The 13617-nt window shown below is 43.6% G+C and overlaps 1 protein-coding gene across 1 annotated transcript in view; it reads left to right on the forward strand.

The window, feature by feature from the left end:
- Nucleotides 1–13617, forward strand: part of BAZ1B (bromodomain adjacent to zinc finger domain 1B) — a 2173382-nt gene that overhangs the window by 383953 nt on the left and 1775812 nt on the right. The window contains exon 5 of the mRNA XM_044054836.1: nt 9442–9563. Within this exon, the coding sequence (XP_043910771.1) occupies nt 9442–9563 (122 nt within the window). The remainder of the gene's footprint in view (nt 1–9441; nt 9564–13617) is intronic.

Here is a 13617-nt window from a genome sequence, read left to right on the forward strand (position 1 = left end):
CCAGTTTCATATGCTTAAATATCAACAGCATGTTATGGGCTTACTGAAACAGAAAATGATGTTGATTTCTGATTGTGTGGAAAATAGTTGCAGGATTTATTGCATTCAGCAGAACAGGCTGGAAAACTTACTTTGCAATGTGGTTTTGATTCCTTGGAGGCCTCTTGCAGGGCCGCCGTAACTGGATCTGTGGTAAGGCATGCTTGGCTCAAGGAGCAAAATCTACCTGATCATGTTAAAGCTAAATTGTTGGCGTCTCCTTTACAGCAGGACAGTCTGGTAATAAGGCAGAAGAGGTTTTAAAAAAGATGGAAGACAAAGCTAAATCCATGCAAACTGTAAAATATTTCTTGCAAGTGCAGCCACCCAGGTTCAGTAGACACTGGCCTACTAAGAATTGGTCCTTTCCTGTGTCCAACAGAGCCGCTTAGGGCAAACCCAGATGCTCCAAAGTCTCCAGGTTTCAATCACAAGGATCTTACAGCCCAAAACAATGGGGTGCCTCCACCTCCAAATCAGGAGGTAACAGCGCAATCCTACAGTAGTCTGACTTTCCTCTGCCATCTCCAAGCACTTATCTTTTGGCAGCCCCTTTGGGGGGAAAACTAGCACTTCATGCTCAAAATTGGCCTTTAATTGAACAGGACAAGTGGGTATTATATGTAGTATCCCAGGGGTGCAGATTTCATTTCCACACGTTGCCAATTCCAAACAGATGGCCATATCTGCCACCAAATCAGTGGGCAGAGGCCCAGAAACAAGTCATGTCCCTCATGGATAAGGGGGCTATTCAAGCAGTGCCAGAAAAGGAAAAAGGACAAGGATTTTATTCATGACTTTTCCTGGTACCCAGAAAAGACAAATCATGGCATCCAATTCTGGACTTATCCATTCTAAATACGTTCCTGGACATTCCAAAATTCAAGATGCTGACTTTACAACAGCTACTGCCTATGCTAGGCAAGAGTGCCTGGTTGGTAACTCTAGACTTGAGGCATACCCCAATAAGGGAATCTTGCAGAAGATACCTCCGCTTCAAAGCAGGCTATTTGAATTACCAATTCTCTGCACTGCCCTTTGGCTTATGTACTGCACCCAGGGTCTTTACAAAGTGCCTGGCACCAGTAATTGCATTTTGCAGACAAAGAAACATTCAAATTTATCCATATCGGGAAAATTGTCTCATTCAGGCTGAGGACAAGGACACACCTCAGCATCTGGCATTTGTAAAAAGGCTTCTATCATGCCTAGGGTACTCCATAAACTAAAAGAAATCACAACTGGTACCCTCTCAAATAATAGCATTCCTGGGTGCAAGCTTGAATACAACTGCCCAGATGGCTTACCTCATGCCAGACAAGTTCATTTGACAACTTACTTCAAACAAATGGCAACAAAAACCCAGCTATCTGCAAGACAAAATCTGCAGGCTTTGGGGTTTATGGCATCCTGCATTCTAATTAAATATGCGAGACTGCATATGAGGAAACTTCAAGGGTACCTAAAAAAGTTTATGGTTAACATTGTCACAGCCTGGAAACTGATTCCTCTCATTCCCTGCCTGCAACAGGAGTTCCTTTGGTGGGTAGAGGCATGCCACCAAAACAAGGGACACTCATTATTTCAACCCCCTACCACCCAAACCTTGACTACAGATGCATCAGACTATGCTTGGGCGGCCCATCTGGCAGGGAGATGCATTCAGGGCAAATGGAGATGCATTCAGGGCAAATGGAGACCAAACCAAATGCATCTACATGTCAACCAGAAAGAAATGCTAGCTGTACAAAAAACAGATGCTCAAAATGGCTGAAGACTTAGCTTGATCAAGGGTTCCCATCCCCCTCCTGATAAGAGGCCTAGGCAAGAGACTATGAATCTTCAGATCAGTTTTCCATTTTTTTCTGATTCCTCTTCTGATCAGGAATATTCTTTTCCCTCCTATGAGGATTCTAATGCTGAAGAATCCATACCTTAAGCTTCTCCTGAGGACTATTCTTTTGTGGAAACATTACATACCATGAGGGATCATTTCCACTGGGAGAGCCAAGATTTTTCAAAATCTAAAAAGAGGCTCAGGGATTTCCTGTTACTACCTCAGCACAAGCCACTAGCCATCCCTCCTGTGTTGAACATTGTAGATGTGTTTTTCGGAGTCTAGCCTTACCCCTGACTCCTTACCTCCAGCTCCTGTTAAAACCTGACAGATATTACAGGGTTCCTGACTCACATAAATTCCTTTTTAAAAACCCTGCTGCAGACCCAGAAACTATTTCTCAGGGTCCCAAGGGAGTTGAGGCTTTCGCTGCAAAAAAACTTACCCATTCTGATAGGGATTCAAGGGCACTGTATAGATGGGGAAAAAAGGTTTACACATCTGCTACCTTTGGCTATAAGGGCCTTAAACTGTCAGTTTCATATGCTCACATATCAGCAACATGTCATGGCATTGCTTAAACAGAAAATGTTAAACTCTGTGCAGAAAACGAGGAAATGCCACTGATCAAGTTGGAAAGCATACTTTGCAGGGTGGTTTTGATTCATTAGAGGCCTCCTGCAGGGCCGCAGTTACAGGTTCTGTAATTACAAGGCATGCTTGGTTAAAGGAACAAAATCTGCCTGGTCATGTTGAAGTTAAATTATTAGATGCACCTTTACAGCATTATACTTTGTTTGGTGTTAAGGCAGAAGAGGTGTTAAAGAAAATTGAGAACAAGGCTAAATCTATGCAAACTGTCAAAGATTTCTTTCAAGTACAGCCACCTAGGTTTAGTAGACACTGGCCAACAAAGAATTGGTCCTTTCTTGTGTCAGACCTCAAAGGGGCAGACCCAGATGCCCTAGAGGCAGATCCCAGGTGCAAGGTTCATACAGGTCAAAGCAATGGGGTGCTTCTACCTCCAAAAGTGGAGAAGACAAATCACAACCTTACAGGAAACAGTCCCAATGACTTCCCCCTGCCTGCAACAAGCACTTATTTCCTGGCAGCACACCCTTAGGGGGAAATTATCACTTTTTCCCTGAAATTGGCACATTATAACCCAGGACAAGTGGGTTCTAAATATTGTGTCACAAGGCTACAAGTTCCATTTCTGTTCTCTGCCAAAGGCAAACAGTTGGCCAGATCTGCCAAAAAATCAATGGGCAGAGGCACAAAAACAAATCTCATCCCTCATGGACATGAGGGACATTCAACAAGTGCCAGAGCAAGAGCGGGGACAAGGATTTTACTCTACTGTTCTTGGTACCCAGAACAAGACAAGGCCTTGAGGCCAGTACTGGACCTATCTATTCTGAACACATTTCTGGATATACCAAAATTCAAAATGTAGACTTTGCAGCAGCTTCTGCCTTGCTGGACAAGAACACTTGGCTTGTAACTTTAGACCTAAAAGAGGCATACTTGCATGTCCCAATCAGACAAATGTGCAGAAGATACCTCAGATTCCAGGCTGGCTCAATGCATTACCAATTCTCTGCACTGCCCTTTGGCTTATCTACTGCTCCCAGGGTCTTTACAAAGTGCCTGGCACCAGTAATTGCGTTTTGCAGACAGAGGAATACAAATATATCCTTACTTGGACGACTGTCTATTTCAAGTAGAGAACAAGGACATCCTTCTACAGCATCTGGCGTTTGTGAAAAAACTTCTAACATGCCTAGGGTCCACAGTCAACGAAAAGAAATCAAAACTAGTACCTTCTCAAGAGATAATATTCCTGGGTGCAACCTTAAATACAACTGCCCAGATGGCTTAACTCACGCCAGACAAAGGCACCTGACTACCTATTTCAAAATGTTAGCAACAAAGGCCCAGTTATCTGCAAGAAAAATTCTGCAGGCTTTGGGCTTCATGGCATCCTACTAATTCCATATGCGACTACATATGAGGAAACTTCAGTGGTACCTAAAAAGTGTTTAGACTCAACATTGCCACAGCCAGGAAACTATAATTACTCATTCCCTGCCTGCAACAGGAGTTTTGATGGTGGGCAAAGTCTTAACAGCAAAACAAGGGACAGTCGTTCACATTACCCCCAGGCAGACACTAACAATGGATGCATCAGATTATGCCTGGGGGGCCCACATGGCAGGAAGATGCATTCAGGGAACATGGACCTCCAATCAAATGCATCTACATAGCAATCAAAAAGATGCTAGCTGTTCAAAATGCCCTGACAGCCTTCAAGGACCTACTTCATCCAGGACACCTACTGATAGACAACACCACGGTCATGTGGTATATAAACAAGCAGGGTGGGCACACATTCTTACCCTCTTTGCAGACTAGCCATGACTTTGTGGGACACTGCATTGACTTACCAAGTACAGCTGCAGGCACAATTCCTGCCAGGAAGGAAAAATACTCTGGCAGATCTAAGCAGAAACCTCATGGATCCCCACGAGTGGCAGTTGGATCCAAGTCTTCAGCATGATAAGAAAATGGGGATGCCCGGGCATAGTTCTGTTTGCCTCCCCTCACAACTACCAACTAAAGAGATTCAGCACAAGGATTTATCACAGACAAGCATGGAAAGTGGACGCCTTATCCTTCAGCTGGAAAAATCTATCCGTATATGCCTTCCTCCCTCTGCCTCTCCTTCCCAAGGTACTCCTAAAGATCAGACAGGAGAAGCGAAAGATACTGATTGCACCAGACTGGCCCTGCCAGCACTGGTACCCAATATTAAGGAGCTTGTCTCAATGCCCAGCATCTACTGTCCCAGCAAAACAATCAGATCCTGTGTCCCAGCAAAACAATCAGATCCTGTACACCCAGCTCAGGACTTTAAATCTGGCAGCATGGCAGATAATGTAGCCATTCAAAACACACCTCTCAGCAAAGCTGTGATGGATGTCATTTTGGAAGCCAGAAGGGCTAGTACTAGAAAATTTTATGCTGGAAAATGGAAGAGATTCTGTGCTTGGAACCAGGCACAAGGAACAGATACAGCTGTGCCAAATATTCCTAGTATTTTACAATACTTCACTGAAATGCTGGACAAAGGCTTATCTTTCTCAACTATTAAAATTCATGCCTCTGCTATTTCGGTTCGTTACAATGCAGAGCCACTAATCTTTTCTCATCCCTTATTAAAACAGTACCTCAGAGGAGCCAAAAATTTAAGGCCTCAAAGGAGATCACCAGTGCTTGCGTAGGACCTCAACTATGTCTTAGAAAATCTCACCCTGCCTCCTTTTGAGCCAGCTGCTACTGCTGATATAAAGTTTTTTTCTTGGAAAACAGCTCTGCTCCTAGCAATAACTTCTGCAAGACTAGTTTCAGAGCTACAGGCACTCATGGCTGTGGAACCTTTTATTTTTTATCCAGACAGGCTCTCCCGGAGGACAAACCTGACATTTATGCCTAAAGTGGTGTCCAGTGTGGCTCTTAACCAAACCATCCATCTGCCAACTTTTTATCCAAATCCACAGAACAAGGAGGAAAGAATTCTGCATTCTTTGGATGTACACAGACCGCTTAGATTCTACTTAGACAGAACCAAAGTTTTCAGAAAGATAGAGCAATTACTAAGTGGCATATGCTGCAGGATCACAAGGAAAGGCGGTCTCAAAGCAGACTATTTCCAAGTGGATAGGTCACTGCATTAATTTCTGCTACTTATACCATGGCAAACCAGTGCCCATGGGCATTAGGCCACATTCCACCAGAGCTGCAGCAACTTCAGCAGCCTTTCTCAGGGGAGTACCAACCAAGGACATTTTAGAGGCAGCTACTTGCACACCTTTACAAAGCACCATCATCTGCCACTCTACTCTAAATCCAGGGCAGGCTTTGCCACTGCAGTTCTGCAGGGTCTCATAGCCGCTCTTAATGCTGTTTAGCTCCAGCCTCCCAATCATAGCTTGGGGAATCTACCCAAATGTAATGACTACAACAGTGAAACACGAAGAACATAGTACAGTTGTGTACACTTAACATAAATGTAGATGTTAGAGTGTATTCACTGTTGCAGTCCAGGTTACCCACCTGCCATCCCCCCTTTTTCTTCTGATGGGACCTATCTTTCCTTCTCTGATTTATACGACCTATGTGGTGTATTTGCTTGTGGATGAAGGTAAAGTTTATATTGATGCATGTAATTGTATATATAGATATACATTTTGGCTATCCTCTTAAGGGGCACCTGACATCGGGGGGGGGGCAAGAAAAACTAAAGAAAATGGCGTCTGCTGCTTCTTTTATACCCCTGACTACCTGACATCAGGGAAGAGGCGACTACAGCCGACGCAGGACCCAAGACTTTGGAATTCAGGCAGACTGAGGGCAACCTGCCAGTAGGATTACCCAAATGTAATTACTGCAATAGTGAATACACTCTAACATCTACATTTATGGTAGGTGTACACAACTGTACTTTGTTTTTTACAATTCTGTTAATGGGCAGGGACCCAGCATGTGTGCCTAGTGTGTGGTCCAAATCCTTACAGCAGTCCAGATACTAAGGTTTAAAAAGTAAATTGTCATTTATCTGTTTGTATATTTGCATCAGATCTTTACAGGCTCAGATTCCTGATGTTTTTCAGGCATTGGCTGTTTTGTTTTAAACTGGATCTAGCAACTCAACCTTGAAGGTACATTAGCAGCTACATGTAATGTTTAGGGATGACAGAATGGAGACCTTGTTAAGTGTTTGTTTTTTCTCTTGTGTTTTTACTGTAGCCATGTTTTTCCATTGGACTTGCAAAAACTTGTTTACTTGTAGTTTAACCGGGGAAGTCCATTGGGCTAAGATGAGCCCTTTTCAGTGGAGGCCAAGGGAGAAAAGCTCCAAAGTACTTACATACAAAAATATCAGCAAAAGTAGTACAAAGAGTTAATACATTATATTACAAAAAACATACTCTGCAGTAGTTAATACATACTATATACAAATTAATAGAAACATATTTATTTACAGTAGTAGCAACAAGATATTTGGTATGACATATAGTACAGAACCATAAAGTGAGAGTATGCATTATATCTTGGATGGCAGGCAGATGCCTACAGAAGCTAGGGTGTTAAAGGGGGAGAAGATAAAGGATGAGAAAAAGTAGGTGAGAGTTGGGTAGAATTTAGAGGGAGAGAGATTGAAGGATGAGAGCATGGTAGTGTGAGTAGGAGTAGTAGGTTTGAAGTTAAGGGTGAGAGCAGGAGCACTCCCAGGTAGTAGAGATGAATGGAGCAAAGTCTTAAGAGGAAAGATTTTTAGTTTGGAGGTGGGGAGGAAGTGGGTTCCATTTTCGTGCAATGGAGAAAGATAAAAAGTTGCCCAGGGGTACATGAATGTTTGTGAATTTCAAGGAGGTTTTGATTATTAGATGTAAGGGTTTAATCAGGAAGTTGCATAGTAAGGCTAGAGGTAGAGGCATCGGGATGGACTGAAAATGAGTTTGAGCAGTGGAGAGTTGAATAGGAGAGGTAATTTGGGAGTTTCAGCCAGTTCAGGGAGTGTAAGGAGTCAGTGGTGGGAGGAGGACTTTGAGCTGGTAATAGACTTGGAGATTTTATTGTAACAGGATGCAAGTTTAGCTTTGAGGGTGGCTTGAACATTGGTAAGGAGAGGGGCTCCGTACATGAGAGAGGGAAGGATATATGTGATAGAGAGGGTAACCTTGGTTGATGTGAGGTAGTGATTATGCCGATAAAGCATTCCAAGTTTCTGCTGACTTTTTTTATGTTGGTTTGAAGGTGAATGTCAGATTTTAGTTGATCAATAAGGGCACCTAGAAGCTTAATTTGGGAGACTACTTCGAGTCTTATTTTGCTTAGTATAGAGTGTTCATTTTTGTCTTTTGGTGTTTTTAGAAGGGGGTAAAGATCATGATTTTGGTTTTGGATGCATTAAGAGCTGAAGTGGCTATTTAGCATCCATGTCTTGGTGGTGTTGAAGGCTGCTTGTGTTATTTGCATGAGTTAAGGAAGGGATTCAGCAGAGCAGGTAATGGTAGTCATCTGTGTATTGAACATCTTTGGGGTTAGGGATGTAGTAATGGAAGTCATTAATGAAGATATTAAATAGAAGAGGACCCAGGATAGAACCTTGGGGGGAGGGCCCAGAATAGAACATTGGGGGATGCCGGTCAGAGTGTCGGTAGGAGGAGGTGCAGTTATTCCATTTGATGGCCTGCTGTCTACTTGCTGTCTGGAATAATAGGGCTGTGGTGGTACTGTGGCCAGGTCTTAATCCATGCAGTGTTGCAGTTAAAAGGTGGGGTAAAAGTTGAAGGTGAATGCATTTTTCCAGAATTTTAGAGAGGGGAAGAGTGGCTATGGGGAGGAAGTTGGAGATGTCTATTTTGTGCCTCAGTTTCCAGAGGAGAGGTTTTCATGGAAGGAACGAATAATTAGTATACAGATGGGGAGAGCTATGCCATCTTCGGCCAGCTTAAGGAAGTTAGGAAGGTTGTCTGCACTGGAGCAAGATTTTAGTTTTCATAGGAGTTTTTTATAGTGGTGACAGGGATGGGTTTGAGGGAGAAGAGAGAGAAGTATTTGTGGCAGAAGGAGAGGAATTGTGGGTGAGAAAAGTGGAAGGAGCGATAGAGTTCTGAGGGACAGATGGTGGGGTTGGATATTGAGTCTATGAAGAAGTTAAATTAGGTGGCTATGATATCTGAGGAGCTAGGATCAGGGCAGGTGGTCTTTCCTGCCAGGGCTGAGGGCAGAGATGCTATTCCAAAACTTTTTTGGTGGTTTGATTTGCGATTATTTTGGAGCTTAAGAGTAGTAGGATTTATGGTCTGAAACAATTTTTTTTAACTCTTATTATGAAGTTGTTTATTTTCAGTAAGAGATGTATCCTTTTGAACCTACTTCCTGAGTTGGCCTTAAGTTTCTGATTTACAAAACTACGTTTTTGGTGGTGGGGGTTCTTTGCATGAAGGCCTCGGGCCCTGCATTTCTGATCCTCATACTTAATGTTTTGTAAAGACAGTGTTTTAAGCAAGAGTGCCATTAGCCCAGCTAACATCAAGGTAGGTGATGTTTTGCAGAGCGTTTTATTTACCAGCACATGCATGCATATTTACTGTATGAGTATGTGCATGCACATCTGTCTACATATATCTTTAGATAGCTTCACTTGTTTTGGCAGTATCTGTTTCAGCCGCACTTTATCTGGGGGGATTGTGGTATATTATGGGAATGTGGTTTGAGCTTGAGAGCCTAGTAAATGTGGCAGTGTTTGATTGCAGTGACCAGCCCTCGCATTGAAGTGAAGGGGAATGGGTCAGTGAAGATACAAGATTATGGTAATTGCATAACTTGCATTTTACTTTATCTAGAGAATTAAAACTTGTCAGTTGGTAATCATCTGTGGAATTAAGCATGCTAGTAGCGGGCTACCCCCATTATTTAGAGACCTTTCATTGGATGTACAAAATTGGGTACCAGTAGTTTGTGCCTTTAATCTTTTTAACCCTTTAATTTGATAGGTGATAGAGCCCGCAGATCACCAAGAAAGCTTCCTACAAGCCTAAAGAAAGAGGAGAAGAAATGGGTGCCTCCCAAACTGCTGCCACATAAGTATGATGTGAAACTTGTTAATGAGGATAAGGTAGGTAACTCTCTAAGTTTACAGTTTAAATTATTTTGTGCAAGATGTGACCTTGTGTCTCTGACCTGGAGAGTTGGAGTAATGTCCCTCCTTCCTGGAACGAAGGACTTTTTTTTTTTCTTCTCCGAGCCACAGAGCAAACCAAATGACATTGGTGTTGACGTGTACTGGTTAGGTTGGGCTTTGTAGTACTGAGGTACACAAGTAAAAATATGAATAACTAGATGCAGTATATGGAGATTTTGTAGCCTACTTGAGAAGGGGGTTGACTAAGGCTTTTTTTCAAGTGGAGTTCTCCATCTTCTCACTTAAGGCTTATATGACTAGAATTGAGGTTAGTGCACCATTCTGCTATTTCAAAGCTGGATACAGTTTATATTGTGTATTTGTTAAACTGGGGACACAGTTCAGACTTGAGGTTTAAAATGCTCTCAAATGTATAATACTTTTTCTTTTGAGCATCATTGCAGCAGACCTGAAAGTAAAATGCATACTCGTTTTTGTAGGCAAGACAGGGGAGGAGCAACATTGGTTGTAAGTTGTTGGGAAGGATAACATAATGGGCTTAGTTTGCAGAATAGTCATAAATATTAATTGCAGAGAACTGTAAGGCAGAATGTTGAGTTGACAGGGTGAGACTACACTTGGAGATTAAATAAGGGGAAGGGAACCTTTTGACATTCTGTTAATGTAAATCTGTCCTATTCCTATGTTGCAGTATTCTTACTGTTGGATTTTCCTCGAGTGACCCAGTGTCTGCTTGTATACAAAAGCTTAAGCCTGACTGCTGTAGGTGCGTGGGATGTCTCACACAGGGCCATAAACCAGGGACCACAAATGTGACATCTGCATGCACAGACCTCAGAACTTTTCAGTTGCAGACTACATTATTTTCAACAATTTTGCTCCTACGACCAAAGACTTACAAAAGATAAGTAACCCGCTGGGGGTTTTCTCTTGCGTATACTTGAGCTTGGTTGCTCTAGGTTTCCTTTTTAGCCGATGTCTGAGAGCAAATGTAATTGTGGGCGTCCGGTACTGCACAAAGATTCTCACGACCGGTGTGTGTTTTGCGTAGGTAAGGAGCATGACCATATGGCCTGGTCAATTTCTTTTGTGCCAAAAACCCTATGCAGCCATCTGGCCACTAAATTTTGTATTTAGAAAATCAAAAGATTAAAATGCCTTACTCAGGATGGATCCAGAGTCAGCCGCCCAATCTGAACTGAAGAAGGCTAAGGTTTCCAGGCCTACTCCCGATGCCGCTCTGCCATCGGATGTCCCACCAACTACCCATATAGGGGCTGAGGGACACCCAATTACCCATCTGCTTCCGTTCCTCTGGAAGAGGCGGTTACTGCCGCCATGGGGCGCATGTCCGCAGAGTCCACCCAGACGCTGGCCACAACCGGCATCTAGGGGGGAACCATTAGTTGGTCGGCCAACTGAGACCTCTCCTGCTCCAGCCTAGGCTTATGCCCCTAGGCCTACCCCTTAGCCAACAAAGAAAACGCAAAAGACTAAACATTTGAGCCCTACTCCTCAAAAAGCTCCAGATTGGCAGTCATTTACCAATTCTTTAATGCAGGTATTTATAGCCCTTACTCACAGGCCGTGCACCTAAACATTCCTGTGCTGAGCCCTAGGCCAGTCTGTTTCCTCCCTCCTTTTATGCACTACTCAACAGGGAGAAGAATGAACCAGACCAGTACTTCTCTTCTGAGGAGTCCGTTTCTTATGCGTCTCAAATTTCTTCACCTGTGAATTATTATTCCCCAGACGAAGACTCCATTGAGGTTGATTCCCCACTGGAGGATATTACTTTGGGGAAACTATTTCAAAAATGAAAGTGTACTTCATGTGGGATACTGCCTTGACTGATGCCCAGAAAAGATATTTTGAACTTTTGCAAGAAGTTTCCCTCTCCTTTAGCTTATTCCTCCCATGCTTCCAGCTTTCCTGGATGCCTTTAACTCAGTCTCTAAGAATCCAGACTCTCAAACTCCTGCCCCTAAAAGGCTGGATAGGTTTTACAAAGTGCCTAATGACCAGAAGTTTCTGGTGAAACCTCCCCTGGCAGACCCAGCAGTTATTGCTGTGTCCCCAAACAGACTGTCTAGACTGTTGCCTTCTGCTTCACTTTTGCCCACAGGTAAGGACAACAAAACCATGGACAGAATGGGTAAGAAGGTATACACTTTTCTACCCTGGCCTTCAGGGCTATCAATTACCAAACCCACATGATTAAATATGCCCTGGACCTGGTCTCCCAGGCTTCCACCCCACACTGTTCAACCGTATCAGACATTGCATCAAAACAGTCTCTTGCTACAGAAGTAACCAGATACTATTAGGCGCAGTTATGATGCAGCAGTGGCCTCAGCCAGGTCTGCTGCCTCTGCAACTGCTTTGCGCAGATATTCCTGGCTTCGCCTACAACCTCTACCAGAGGATTTTAAATCCAGAGTCATGGATGCCCCACTGGACCACAATCTTTTATTTGGGAAAAATTCAGCAGAACTTTTCAAAAACTTCCAAGAGAAAAGCAAAGAGCTGCAGGGTGCAGCTGCTGGTGCCCCCTTCCCTAGGTATTACAGGAACTATCCAGCTAAAACTTCCTTTGTCAGAAGGACTCCCTCAACGTCACGTCCTTCCTTCCTCCTCTAGGCCACGGAGATCCAGGAGACTGCTCTACTCCAGACCCCCCACCTCTCAGCCCCCCAGCCAAGCAGCCCTTTGCAAACAGAGGGGGCCCCACTTCAGCATGACTGTCTTGCTCCAACTGCCTTTGTCCTCCCTCCTTTACCCACTGGTTCCCCTTCTGGAAAACCATCTCCTCAGATCGTTGGGTTCTTTCCATCATGCAGAAAGGATATTTTCTATCCTGGAAGGAAAAAAAAACAAAACATTCCTTTTCCTCCAAAAAATCAGCTTCATCTTCCCTCTTATATTGAAAGAACTGACTCTAGGAAGTATAGAACCAGTTCCCTCAGGACAGGAAGGGCAAGGCTTCTATTTCTGTCTATTCTTCCCAAAAGGATGGCCCTTGGAGGCCAATCCTGGATTTATTCTATCTGAACCTGTTCCTAACGGTTCCCTTTTTCAGGATGCTCTCCCTTCAAACTCTTCTACCCCTCATTCCACCCCAAGCCTTCATGGTCACTCTGGAGCAAAAGGATGCTTACCTGCACATTCCTATCAGGCCCTCCCACAGGAAGTTTCTACGCTTTACTAGCCACTCTTCACACTTTCAGTTTACAGTGCTGCCCTTTTGTCTTGTCTATGGCTCCCAGAGTATTTGCAAAGTGCTTGGCCCCAGCCATTGCCTATTGCCGAACCAAGGGAGTCCAAATCTACCCTTACCTGGATGACATTCTCATTCTGGCAGAATCAGTCCACCCTACAAACCCATCTCAAGTTCACCATGACGCTCCTTCACAACTTTGGCTTCACCCTCAACCTACAGAAGTCATCTCTTCTTCCTCAGCAGGACAAGATTCTCCTAGGCTGCAGGATCAGAACAGATATGATGAGATCCTTTCTCCCACTGGGCAAAGTACAGTCTCTCTCCACCCATTTTCAAAGCCTACTTGCAGAAATTGTCTTGCAGATAGACTAAATTCTGAAAGTCCTAGGTCTCATGGCAGCTACTATTACCATGCTCCTATTAGCCAGGGTACACATGAGAAAATTCCAATGGTATATAAAGAATGTGTGGTCTCGGAGCCTATATCCACTAGACAAACTTATTACCCTTCTGTTCTGCTTAAAAACAGAACTGAAGTGGTGGATTCAGCAAATCATACCGAACCAGGATGTTCCTCTTCAGGTCTGTTATATGCTCGAAGTTTTAAAACATCGAACGTATAATAAAAATAAAAAAACAAAAATAAGTACCTGAATGCTCTGAGCAGGGGGGGCAAGCCCCCCTGCACCCCCCCCCCACACCCCCTGCTACTTAAATATACCAACTCTTGAGATCGCACTACAGTGATGTAAAGGGAAATATTCCCTACTGCAATCTCTGTTGACACTTTTGAGCTTTCAAAAGTTC

This window comes from Protopterus annectens, chromosome 13.part0, assembly GCF_019279795.1.
Source record: "Protopterus annectens isolate FY-2018-M chromosome 13.part0, PAN1.0, whole genome shotgun sequence".
Lineage (NCBI taxonomy): Eukaryota > Metazoa > Chordata > Ceratodontiformes > Protopteridae > Protopterus > Protopterus annectens.